Source organism: Dermatophagoides farinae, chromosome 5 (assembly GCF_024713945.1).
Source record: "Dermatophagoides farinae isolate YC_2012a chromosome 5, ASM2471394v1, whole genome shotgun sequence".
NCBI classification, from domain to species: Eukaryota; Metazoa; Arthropoda; class Arachnida; order Sarcoptiformes; family Pyroglyphidae; genus Dermatophagoides; species Dermatophagoides farinae.
In genome coordinates, this window is record NC_134681.1 from 5014226 (window position 1) to 5027311 (window position 13086).

At 28.7% G+C, this 13086-nt stretch overlaps 2 protein-coding genes and 2 long non-coding RNA genes across 4 annotated transcripts; 3 read left to right on the forward strand and 1 right to left on the reverse strand.

Moving 5' to 3' along the window:
- Positions 1-702: 702 nt before the first annotated feature.
- On the forward strand, positions 703-1437 carry LOC124492357 (uncharacterized). The gene is made up of 2 exons (XR_006959019.2): positions 703-1138; positions 1205-1437. It is a non-coding gene; the product is annotated as an uncharacterized LOC124492357 (long non-coding RNA).
- A 2457-nt stretch (positions 1438-3894) lies between these two features.
- On the forward strand, positions 3895-5128 carry LOC124492348 (uncharacterized). Its single transcript, XM_075731454.1, has one exon. It carries the CDS (start codon positions 4134-4136, stop codon positions 4569-4571), a length of 438 nt encoding a protein of 145 aa, XP_075587569.1. The 5' UTR covers positions 3895-4133; the 3' UTR covers positions 4572-5128.
- LOC124492331 (uncharacterized) lies at positions 4810-10003 on the reverse strand. Its single transcript, XM_047055201.2, has 8 exons — positions 9030-10003; positions 8109-8973; positions 7874-8035; positions 6773-7814; positions 6500-6693; positions 6130-6207; positions 5698-5867; positions 4810-5616 (listed from the first exon to the last, which is right to left on the reverse strand). The coding sequence occupies exons 1-8, from the start codon at positions 9820-9822 to the stop codon at positions 5189-5191; spliced, it is 3732 nt and encodes a 1243-aa protein (XP_046911157.2). The 5' UTR covers positions 9823-10003; the 3' UTR covers positions 4810-5188.
- On the forward strand, positions 9771-10791 carry LOC124492365 (uncharacterized). The gene is made up of 4 exons (XR_012832251.1): positions 9771-9853; positions 10000-10210; positions 10310-10443; positions 10566-10791. It is a non-coding gene; the product is annotated as an uncharacterized LOC124492365 (long non-coding RNA).
- Positions 10792-13086: the final 2295 nt, after the last annotated feature.

Consider the following 13086-nt stretch of genomic DNA (forward strand, 5'->3'; position numbering starts at 1 on the left):
CTGTGGTCGTTGAAATAAACAGCGTAGATAAAACGAGTGTAAAACTTTTTATTCATTCAAACAATCAATCAATCAATCAATATAAATCATTGGTATTCGAAGGTTTCTTATTTTTACTGATTTGTAAATTCAATTATTGCAATCGATTTGTATGTATCAAATATTGACATATCATCATCATCATCATCATTGATTTACATTCATATTAGACAAAATGTTCAAAATCATGTTCGATACACTAATGGTAAATATTCAATGTGTGTGTGTGTGTGTGCGTGTCCTTGATTTATTTATTTCATCAATGTTTTCGTTACAGACTTCATTCATCACGTGTATGATATTTGAATCTATTATGAATTGATCGAAATTTATTATTTCATCGTCATCATATGGAATTTTTATTTTCACGAACATTTCATTCTCCATTATTGCCATCTTAATGTTCGATGCTATTAATGTTTCATTGTGGTTATAATTTTTACTATGAACAACAACAAAAAAAAATCAATTATTAATTGTTGAAAATTTCAAATGTCAAAAGCAGCAGCAGCAAAAAAAATTGATTATGATCACCTGAAAGAATTTTCACAATACCTATGTATAGTTTCATTTATTTTTCCATTTACTAGATGTCAGTGACGTAAAGAAATTTTTTTTTTTGTTTTTTTTTTGTTTCATTATCAATCAATAATCAATAAATTAACATTTATTTTTATTCATTCCAATATCATCATCAACAACAACAACAACAAAAACAAATTTTTTTTTGCTCAATTCCAATTAATTCCAATCCAAATTCAGATCTTTGTAAAAAAAAAAATAAATTATTTATGGCAATACGAATATATTGATGATCAAAAAACGTGATGATCGATCCATTGATTGTTGACAATAAATGTAAGAAAAAAGAAAAAAGAAAAAGAATGTGGATGTGGATGGTTTTTTTTCCAACGTAAAACGATGACAAACGATTATAAGAATATTTGATGACAAATACAGCCTGCTGTGTGAAAATCATAAACATAATGGATGGAATATAATTTTTTGAAGAAGAAGAAGAAAAAAAATTGTTTACAACATTAATGTTTTGGAACAATTTTTGGAATTTTTTTTTTTGTAATCACCGAACAACAATCAAGTAAGTGATGATAAATTCTAAAAAAAAGAAGAAATTTCATACATTTTTTTTCACATTTCCATTTAGATTTGTTACATTTCATTCATTCATCCACACACACCGCACGCAGATTCAATGTCTTGGCCTCGAAACGACATCCACACACACAATATATTTAGATTTTCTCAATTCATTTTTTTTTAATATTGGAATTTTTCGTTTTCCTCCCTATTTTATTGCTTTTTGCATAATAATGATTATATTATATTATATTATAATGGAAATATTACGAAATCCAGAATGGATCTGTTAGAAGCTTATATTGAATGATGATGATCATTTTTTTGTTTCTTGTTTTTTTTTTGCATTATTTAAATCACCATTTCATTCTATTCAATTCATATTGGTATTTTTTTTTGTCAATATAAATTGGCTACGAAATCATGAAGAATTTGTTTGACGTTCATCAATTATTATTATGATTATGATGACCATCAAAATAAATATGATATGATGGTCAATTTTAAATCATCATCATCATCGTTTCAGAATCTTATAAAATTATGATCTTGATTTCCATGTCGTTGTTGTTGTTGTTGTTGTTGATGATGATGTTGTTGATTTATAAAATTTGCCAATAGCAATGGCAAAAAAAAATCCAATCATTGTTGTTGTCAATTTCAATCAATCAATCATTTAAAAAAAATTTTTCTTTCACTTTCCATCAATTAATTCAAGTGATTTTTTTTTCTTCCTTTGTCAACAACAACAACCAACGATCATCATCATCATCATCGTTCGATCATCATAATCATGGTTAATGAACAAAACGAAAAAATTCATTCGTTCCCAAATGGATCCCGTGATGTCCACCATTGCCTTTTTAGATTTATGAAATTTCTGTTTTTTCATTGACACGATATCAACACCCAAAATGAGAAATAAAAAAAAATTATATCAAGTACAGGTGTGTTTTAACCTTGAATTGAATGGTGGAAAAAAAAATTAAAAGCAATGGCTATATAGTCATTTTTTTTCTTCGTTCTAGATAATTCAAAGCAAATACTTGACTTTTTTTTTGCTATGACTCTCCACTTTTTTTCCCCTACATAGGAACAACGGACAGATGCTCCTTGTTTTTTTTTCTACAAATCACAAGAAATTAATACAGAAAAAAATAGGGCTCTAATTAGTTGAATTAGTTGGTGTGTCTGTGCGCGTTTCATTCCATGTTTTTATCTTATTAAATATTTTTAATGTTTGTCGTAAAATTGTTGACGATAAGTTTAAGAATTTCAATTGGATTCATAATATGGATATGAACGAACGAAAAAAAACCTTGACATTTTTTTTTACCAATTAATGATGATGCCCATACAAACCAAAATGAAGATTTGAAATTATTTTGACTAATTTTGTTCCATTTTGATAAATCCGATCATATTCCATGAACATGAAAACAATATGCTCAAGATATTAAGCAGAAAAAATATTCCAAACAAAATAAAAATCCAATGATTCAATTATAAAATAAAAAAAAATTAAGTTAATTGTTGAATTTTCGTTACGATTGTCGGTTATCATCATCATGTTATGTTCATAAAGTTCATATTCATTATATACGATTATCGATTTTGTTTTCAGCCATCTGGTCATTGATTTCGCTTGACTTGTTTTATTTATTGTATTTTTTTTTCTCTTCACCAGCTTTCTATTTTATAAATTAATTATCCTGGAACTGACTTATTTTGTCTCATTGACCATTTTTTTCGTGTTTGTTTGTTTAAACAAAATTCATTTTTTTTTCATCTGCTCGTTCAATATCAAAAACTGTAAAACTTTAATGAATCAATATGGATCGGATCATCATTAACCATTTTAATCACCATTATTATTATTATCATTTGAAAGATAACGAAATCGAAAACAAAATTCAATTTTGAATTCATTTTTTCCTTTCTCTTTCACAACTGTGTTTTCCCATGAAAAAAAAACACATACATAGACACTATTCTAGATTTTTTTTTTGTGTGTGTGTGTGTTTGAACATCTTGAACTTTATTAGAAATTTTGGGAAAATACACATCATATAATAAAAAAAATAAAAATACTGCCTTCTACCAATAAATTATATGATGATGAATGTGTGAATCTGATATGATGTTTTGATGAACTTTAAAAAAAAATGTAATGACAGAAAAAAAACCTTTTTTTTCAAAAAAAAAATGTGTGCGATGTACGAATAAATCTATATATATAATAATAATAACATTATGACGTCAATTGTCTAAGAGATAAAATTCTTGTTACAAAAAAAATATCTGTTTTCCACATTCTTTTACTTATATCGATCATTGTTCATTTGGCCGGTAGTCACATTCCAACACACACACACACACACACACGTCATACATGAACGAGATATATTTATATTTAAGACAACAACCTTCGATATATATTCATAACAATTCGTAATAAACAAAATGGAAAAAACAACATCTTAAGATGACGCCCAAGAAATTTTTTTTTCTCGTGGTTGTCTCTTTAAAGAAAAAATAAAAATACAGAAGTTGTCATCATCATCATTATCATTTTTGTTTCTCTTTTTTTTATGACCATTATTATCGTCGTATACTCTTTTCTGTTTTTGTTTTTTCGCCATATAATATTATGTTTATATGACAGAAAAAAGCCCGCGAAATTTATCCTGTTCTATTTGGGTGTGTGTGTATATGTGTGTTGGAACACATACATCCATTGTATATGTATGTATGTGTATGGAAGTTTTTCTCTTGGATATAAAACGGACAACCAAACGAAATGAAAAGGTCAGTTTACATCAAATACATTTTCGTGTTTACGATTTTTGTTTTCGTTTATGTGTCTGTTTCGTGTATGTATGTGTGTGTGTGTGCGTGTTTGATAATTTTATAAATTTAAAACAAAAAAAATTATTTCATATTTTTCATTGTGATTTGTGAATTTATTGAACTGAATCAAAATCAAAAATCAAAACATGTCTTCCATACGAATATCTTTCATATTGTTCGGTTCATTGATGTTGATATCAATCGTTCATGCTTCCAGTCCATTTGGTGGTTTTGGTAGTTCATTATTTATGCCAATGTATTCAAGACGATTAAATCTACATTCCGGTTTTTATGGTTCACGTTATGGTAGTCCACATGGATTTGGTATGGTTGGTGGTTCACGTAATGGTCAAGGTTTTGTTGGTAATCCCGGTATTGGCATACGACAATCAAGTGAAACATTAGCTAATGTTTATCCACAAATGTCTTATAGTCCATCATTATCATCATATGGTATAACACCATCATCATCATCATTATTGATGATGCCGTCTTCATATTCATCATCACCATTGTCATCATTATATGGTGGTGGTCATTCATCATTCGGTGGATCATTTTTGTCATCACCAATTATTGGTTAGATTTTTCTTACAAAAAAAAAATAAATAAATGAAAAAAAAACCCACTGAATGATCGATCAATCGGATATGACAAAGAAAACAAATATATTGGACCTCATTATATCAAAAAGAATTATCAAATTAATTAATTATATTAATATACAAATCGATTGATCGATTCATAATTGAATATATATTATATAATTAGTATTCTCATTCTATTTTTTGAATTGTCTCCACTATCATACATACAAAAGTCTATCTTTTTCTCATTTATTTTTATCTGAAACAAAAAAAAAATTCCATCATTTAGTTCTCATCATTTTGATCGTCATTAACAACAAAAATCAATCAAATCAAAGATCTAATGAAGATAATATGAATGGTATGCGCCGCATACTCAAGAATTTTTCTTTTGTTGTTGTTTATCTCCTGTTGTTGTTGTTTTTTTTTCATAGTAATTCATGTAACAAATTTTCAATTTCATTTACAATGCTTAATGAAATCATAATAAAATTGGCCTCAAATTATTTTAAAATAAAAAATAAAATAAACAAAGAAAAGAAAAGAGAAAAAAATGATTAAAACATTGTTTTCATGTCAATTTTGTGCTTGTTGAAAAAGGCATTTTTTTATTTTTATAATGACGATTTATGTTGATTATCTTTACGGTCTGAAAAATCAGTCATCAATAGTGATGATATTTTTGGCGTTATTGGTGATTTTTTCGGTGCGTATTGAAAATGATATTTTTTTGAATAACCAATAGCCGGTGGCATTTTTGTCATTACTAGTGGTGATTTTTGTGGATACAATGCTGATGATTGTGATGATCCATATACAACTGTTGCAGGTTTTGACATTGTTGTTGAATATTTAACATTTTTACCTTTTTTATCTTCCCAAAGATCATAATCAAATTCAGGAAATTTAAAACAAGGTATCATTGGATTTTTATGCGGTGATGATTGCATAAATGGATTCAATGGCATTTGTTTGATTTCACTATGTGTTTTACAAATCAATGAACTAAGACTAGCCACTGAACGTATATGATCCAATTGTTCTATGTGAAAAAAATGATTTTTTTTTAGAAAACTTGATCTTTTGATGAATGTCAAACAAAAAAAAAAAATAAATGAAATACCTTCATTAAATGATCCAGATTGATATCCATGTTCAAAATAGAATCGATCACCATATTTAAAATTATAAAATTGTATACCATTTATACAACCAAATGTTGGTCCAAATGCAGCGCCCGATATAAGACGTTCAAATACACCGCCAACAAATAGATCGATATCTTTCCAATGTCTATTTTGACAAGTGAATGACATTGATCATCATCATTTTGTTTAAATTATAAAATATAAAAATTGTATTGTTGTTGTTGTAGTTGAATAAAAGAAAAAAAAAGAAAAAATTTTAAATTTATATGTGCCAAATATTTTGTCATATTTGTAAATATGAATTGTGGTCATCATCATCATCATTATCATTATTATCACCATTGTGTTATGCCAACAATAAATGATTGGGCCAAATTACTTGATGACGATGCAAAAAAAAAACTTACTTGTAAAATTGTCGTATCTTCTTCACATGTTTTTTCGGTATAAATGTCACTAGATCATTCCATTGTTGTACTTTATAACTGTGGCCAAACAAAAGAAAAAAATGAAAATTATTTGAACGTTGTTACATGTTGTGTAACGAAATAAATGATAAACATCAAGCAAAAAGAAAAAAAAATACGGTCATCATCAAATTATCGTTGAAAATAATGATGATGATGATGATATGAACACATAGAAAAAGATAAAGGCAAGTAGTCTTTCGTGTGTCATTTTCATTTTGTATATTTATACTTTCGTGTTTCATTAATTTGTATTTTTTTTGTTTATGTAATAATCACAAATAAATATAATATAATGGTGATGACAAACCCGAAACAAAAATCAAGATAATAAACGTAGCCAGGTATTCCATGTTCACGTCCACGTTGTATATTGAATGCAGGTAAATCTCTTCCAGTTCGATCACGACGTAAACGATATAATGCATTTTTTACATCATTCACAAAATAATTATCACTTGCTTGTGTTGGATCCGATGCTAAACCTTTCAATACGCCTGCTGACTGAAATGAAATAAAATTTCAATTTTTCATAATCGAAATGATCATCAAATAATGAATTTGGCAAAAAAACAAAACTTACATGACCCAAACTAACAATGGTTGTTTCGAAAAAATTATCTCTTAAATTATATGCATATGATGTTTTATCCTCACTAAACAATACACGAAAACGATCATTAATCTGTGAATGGCCAAAACGTCCGGATGCCGTAATAAATTCTTGAAATGTTGATGGATTCAATTTTGGATCATAACGTGTATAGCCATGTTTATTCAGACCTAAACGAAAATGTTTCATCATTTTACGGCCAAATATTGCCGAAAGATATTGGCCATATATCATTGCCGATGCTTCAGCGATCATAATATGTCTAGCTTCTTGATATAATTTTTCATCATTCCAATGTGGATTCACTTTTGATAATGCATCGGCATGTTGATTATGACGACGATGAAATGCCGTATGTAATGATTGTAATGCTGGATGTTGTGATGCACGAACACCATCGGCAGTTTCAAAACATTTAAATCTCGGTGGTTTTGGTCGTACATTACAACTAGGATCTTCACGTGTCATTTTTGGTGGTAGCTCTTCTTTTGGATATGTACTAGTCAATGAACCACGAAGTTTACCACCACGAAAACTTCTCAATGCTAATGAATCATTCAAACGTAATCCATACATTTGTGACATATCGAATGTATGGGTCGCTTGATTTTGTTGTTCTCGTGGACCAAGTGCACATGGATTACATACAATTGAACGGACAAAATTGATGCATGTTTGATTGAAATATTTAACAAGAATATCATCTGAACGTACAATGTCAATGGCAAAACATTCAGGATGTTTGGCACTTTTACTTGGACAACATCGTATATCATTTGCTAATGGTAATGTTCGAGCAATATCATGAATGATAAATTGTCCAAATGCCATTGTCATTGATGTTAATTTATGATCTTGAACATCGACATCGGGTAATAATTGTGATGAAAGATCACGAGCATTAGGTAATTTACCACCATCATATGCAATACGTGGTTCGGCAACACCATCCGAATAATTTGGTGGTAATAATCGTCGATGACATGTAAATGATTTACCCCAAGTTTTATATCTGTTTATGTTAAATGCTTATTCGAATTAATTGATTAAAAATAAGAAAAAAAAACATACTTGAGATTATTACAAGATCCATCGATAGATCGAAATTTTGCTTTTGGTTCACATGCAATTTTCTTCTCTAATGAACATGTTGACATTTCATAATGTGATGATATTCGACGTACATTAATCTTGGGTAATTTTGTTATGACATCCATTTTGTTTAGACATTTTCTAAATAATAAAATTGAACCAACAAAAAAAAAACAAATTTTTCTCTTCAAACATCAAACACTGAAATACATACCGATCTTTAAGATATTTGGATGCATATTCAAAAAGTTTTGAATCCAACATACCATGCGGTATATATGGTGAACGACGTTTTGTTTGTATTGCATTCTTTTCAATTGTTCTTGAATACCATTTTAATTTGGCTGCTGCATTTTTGATTGCATCATCAACATCTTTACCGGAAATATTTTTCTTATTCGAACAATATTTTCGTTTTGAATCATTTTGTTCACCATTATTATGGCCATCATCACTATCACCATCATCGTCATCATCATCATCATCGGTTAAATAATCACTATAAACATTAATTGAATTCACTTTGAATGGTGTATAATAATTATTGTTTTGTTCAGAGAATAACATATTCTGTGCTACAGGTGGTACAGATTCAAGCATATAATTATGATCACGCATTGTATCTGCTGCTTCATCACTGTCATGACCATTATGAATTTGATTACTATCATCAAAGATGATATCATTTTCATTTGAATTAATGAATATACCAGCTCCAGGATGATATTGTTCAATATAATGTGGATGATATAGTGAATGATGATCATATAAAACTTCACCGAATGTATCCATATGATATGGTGATAATGGCGATGGTCCAGTCAATGAATATCCGGATGATGATGATGATAATGATGATGATGGTGGTGGTGGTGGTGGTAGTGATAGGGTTGGTGGTTGTGATTGTGGTGGCGGATAATTTGTGTTTATCATATGATGTGGATGATGATGATGATGAACATGATGCTGATGTTGTGGATGATACATGGTCAAAGGTGGTTCGATTGGCATAAAATCTACCATCAATGGATTTGCCTGAATTGGTCCAAATTCGGCTACAATTGGTGCCGGTCTTGCTTCTTTAATTGGATGATGATGATTTTATCTAATAAATTAAATTCTATAATAAACATACCTAATGATGTTGGTGGAATCCAAACCGGTGGTTCAGGATCGATGGCCATTGATTCAGTCATCATTTTGGGTGGTGTATATAGAGAAGGAATTTTATGTCCATCATGACGATTCATAACAAACGATGATGTTTGATTGGCAAATTTATTTGTTGTTTGAATTCTATTTCTATTTACATTTTTAAGTCGTGTACGATTCCGTAATGATGTTAATAATGGTGTATGAATTAAACTTTGATTTAATGGTTTTTGAAATGTTGACCATGATGGTCGTATATGTGTTGATTGTGAGATCGGTTGTGTCAACATTTGATTTGAAGAAGAAGAAGATGAAGAAGAAGAAGCAATAGATATTGTTGCTAAAGCTGCTGTCGTAATAGCAGTACTGTTTGCTGTAGAAATAGGTTTTTCAATTGTAACATTTGAAGCAGCTGATGATTTATGATCAACATAACGATTACCAAATTCACCATCGATTAAACCAGCATCGAATGTATTTGGTTCGTTTAATAATGATGATGAATAACTATCAACATCATCATCATCATTATCAATAAAATTGGCTGCAACTTTTAGACAATTTATTTGTTGAAAATTATTGGATAAAATTAACAAATTTATTATGAATAATAATAATAATAATTTAACCGTGCTTATCGATATATACAATGGTGATGACGATGATGATGATGAATAACGATTCAATTTATGATGATTATGATTATGATGATGATGGTGGTGGTGATGGTGATGGTGGTGGTGGTGATGATGATCCAAAAACAATGATGAAGACATATCGCATATCAAAATAATCGACAATATACATGTATAATGACAATGAAGTTTATGATGATGGCGTTGATTGACATTGCCTCAATTTTACTTATTCATTACTTTTTCTAGATAAGATTATGTCTTATTTTTTTTTTGTTTCATCTAACTAATTCTTCATTATTTTCTTTTCTATTCTAGATCAAATCAAGAATGTTCTACGATGATGAATGATTGAATGAAAGAATTTCAGTGAATAAGAAGAAGAAAAAAAAACATGAATATCCCGAAAAAAAAACATTTAACCATTTCACACGGTGACAACAACAAAAAAAATAACCAATTATTATTATTATATCCCAAACTGTTGATTGTGTTGTTTACCCGAAACTATACTGAACTTTTTTTTCGGGTATGATATATATATATATATATTCGACGATGACTGCTATATGGATAATTTATCTACTTTTTTCTTCTTCATTTTTTCCTTCACCATGATTGTGGATAGAAAAAAAAATAAAGATGAAACAAAGACAAAAAATAAAATAAAGAAGAAAAAAAACCTACAAAAATAATCGGTTGATTAGAATGTTGTGTGTGTGTGTGTGTGCGAGACAATTCAATTCGATGAGGAAAAAATAGGTATTGATTTCGTTTTTTTTTCTCTCTCTCTCTCTCTCGCTCTCTCTTTAGCCGAAACCAATAAACCAAATCATTTATATATCCACAGAAATGAAAAACAAATTTTTTTTTCTCTTTCTCAGGTGCAATATATCCATTTCTCTCTCTCTCTCCCAATGAGATGGATTATTCATCATCATCATCATCATCATCATCAGCGATTCGAATCAATTTTTTTTCGTTTTCCAAAAAAAAAAAAAAAAAATCCGGACACCAACTGGTTAATAATAAATATTTTGGGAGACCAAAATATTATTATTATCATCATCATTTTTTTTGGCAATTATTTGTCACCACTGCCGCCACCAATGACAATAATAATAATAATGATTGATTGATTCCTATTTTTTTTCAAACCAAGCTTTCACTTTTTTTTAAAAGGAGAAAATAAAAATTGAAAAAAAAACTTCATAAAGTAACCGAATTCTCCATTCATATTTTTTTGTTCATCACAATAATCGAACGTCGATTGACAAAAAAAAATGGTGGCTGATTTTTCAGTTTAATCAAATCAAATCAAACTTTCAATAATATCTGTTAATATTGACAATAATCGAATTGGTGGTGGTGGCGATGATGGTGGTGGTGGAGAAAAATTATTTAAAAATGTGACAATAATATTGTACAATATGACGGATACTCAATGGTGTCTGATTCAGAAGAACAAGCAATAGACGCTGGCCCCAAAAAAAATGACAATTGGCCAAATAGATTCAACCGCTATTTTAAGCACCACAAATTCCTTCACAATCGACAAACAACAAACAAACGTTGGAAAAAAAGCCGAAAATAAATGGCCAAAATAAAAAACAATTCGACTATTTTTTTTTCTTTTAATTGATTTCCAATTACAATCATCATTTCTCTCATTGAGTGGCTATAAACACACCATTATTCAATGATGATGATTGAATCAAATTGAAATTAGAAAAACGAAAAACGAAAAACGAAAATTCAATTTCGTATAATGGGAATGATCGAACGAAATTAATTCTGGATTTTTCATTCGAAATTGAAAGCGAATTTCGCGATGGGTTTGAAATCATCGAAAGCAATCATCGCGACGAAGCAAAACAAAGCAAAATTTCAATTATTGGCAAAAAAAAAATAAGGAAATGGAAAAGAAAATACGTTATGGAATCATATAATCATCATCATCATCATTTCTCATATTTAACAATTTATTCGCATAGATTTGTTTTTTGTTTCCACTGTTTTTTTTCAATGATGATGAAAATGTGATACTTCCGTTTCGTAGAAAAATTTTCCATGTTTTTCTCACCATCTTTGTTGTTGTTGTTGTTGTTTCAATTTTCATCAAACGATTAATTGTCTCTCTCTCTCTCTTCTCTTCATCTCCATTTCTCATTGAACTTGGCTATCATTTCAGTCGTTTATTTATTTATTTGTCTGTCTATGTGTAAATTTGTAACACATGAATTCATTTTATTTAGACAAAAAAATCAATCAATCAATTTATAACATATCAATTATCATTGTTGATTTCACATTATTATTATTATATGGTTTTAATCACAATTCTTGTTGTTGTTGTTGTTGTTGTTGTTGTGTAAACGTGTTTTTCATTGTTGAAGTTGTTGTTATTTTTTTTTACCATTTGGCAAATTTTCAAAATTCATTTATTTATCAATAAGAAAAAAAAGCAGGAAAATCAACGAACCGACTGATGGATGGATGGATGGATAGATATGTGATCCCAATTGTTAATTATAATAACCAGAAAAAAACAATTTTTTTTCGCTTGGTGACAACAACAACAACAACAAAAACAAAATTAATTTTCCATTTTTTTTCCAACAGGAATCATATACGGGTATTTTTTTTCATTCACTGTTGTTAATAATGTTCGATAATTACCCGATGATAATCGAACAAAAAAAAGGAAAAAAATCCTGACAATGACAATGATGATTTGACTAAAAATAGAAACATTTGATTTATTTCATCTAGAAAAATGCTAATAATTATACCAATTTAGACGATAGAAAAACAACAACAAAAAAAACAAGGAGAATTAACATGAAAAGCTATTTCATAGATAAATGTTTCTTTTATTCAATCCATCAATAGATGTATTGGATCCTGTTAATAAATCATATGCATATTCTCTCTCTGTGTGTGTGTATGTATTCGAGCCATGTTTCAAGGATTTTGTCCACAAAACGATAAGTGAGAGTTTGCTTTAAGCTATATTTATTGACCATTGACCATATTGAAATATTTAATACGACATTGATGTAATATGAGTAGTTGTTGTTGTTGTCGTTGAAAAATGTTTTTCAATGAAATTATCAAAAAAAAAAATTTTTTGTTTTTTATTGTCGCATCTTTTATCCATTGTTCGTTTGAATAATATATTGATTCAAGGGTGAAACCCTTTATCTTTTTTTTTTTGGATAATTTCTTTCCCATCTAAATACATTGCTATTGTTTTCGATTTGATTGCTTGATGTTTTAACCATATAATTACGAAAGTCAAACATTTTCAATCAATCAATCAATCAATTGATCAAAAATGTTGAATAATATTACAGCATCAAACAGAAAAGAAATATAAAAAAAAAATTATTCAAAAATCACTAA

What these genes read in the sequence shown, in the direction of transcription:
- LOC124492348 (XM_075731454.1), top strand. Translation starts at nt 4,134, where the DNA reads ATGTCTTCCATACGAATATCTTTCATATTGTTCGGTTCATTGATGTTG.
- LOC124492331 (XM_047055201.2), bottom strand. Translation starts at nt 9,822, where the DNA reads ATGTCTTCATCATTGTTTTTGGATCATCATCACCACCACCACCATCAC. An exon ending in GATTCCACCAACATCATTAG is followed by an intron (nt 8,974 to 9,029) that starts GTATGTTTATTA and finishes ATCCAATTAAAG; the next exon opens with AAGCAAGACCGGCACCAATT. An exon ending in CCATTGTTAGTTTGGGTCAT is followed by an intron (nt 6,694 to 6,772) that starts GTAAGTTTTGTT and finishes ATTTCATTTCAG; the next exon opens with TCAGCAGGCGTATTGAAAGG.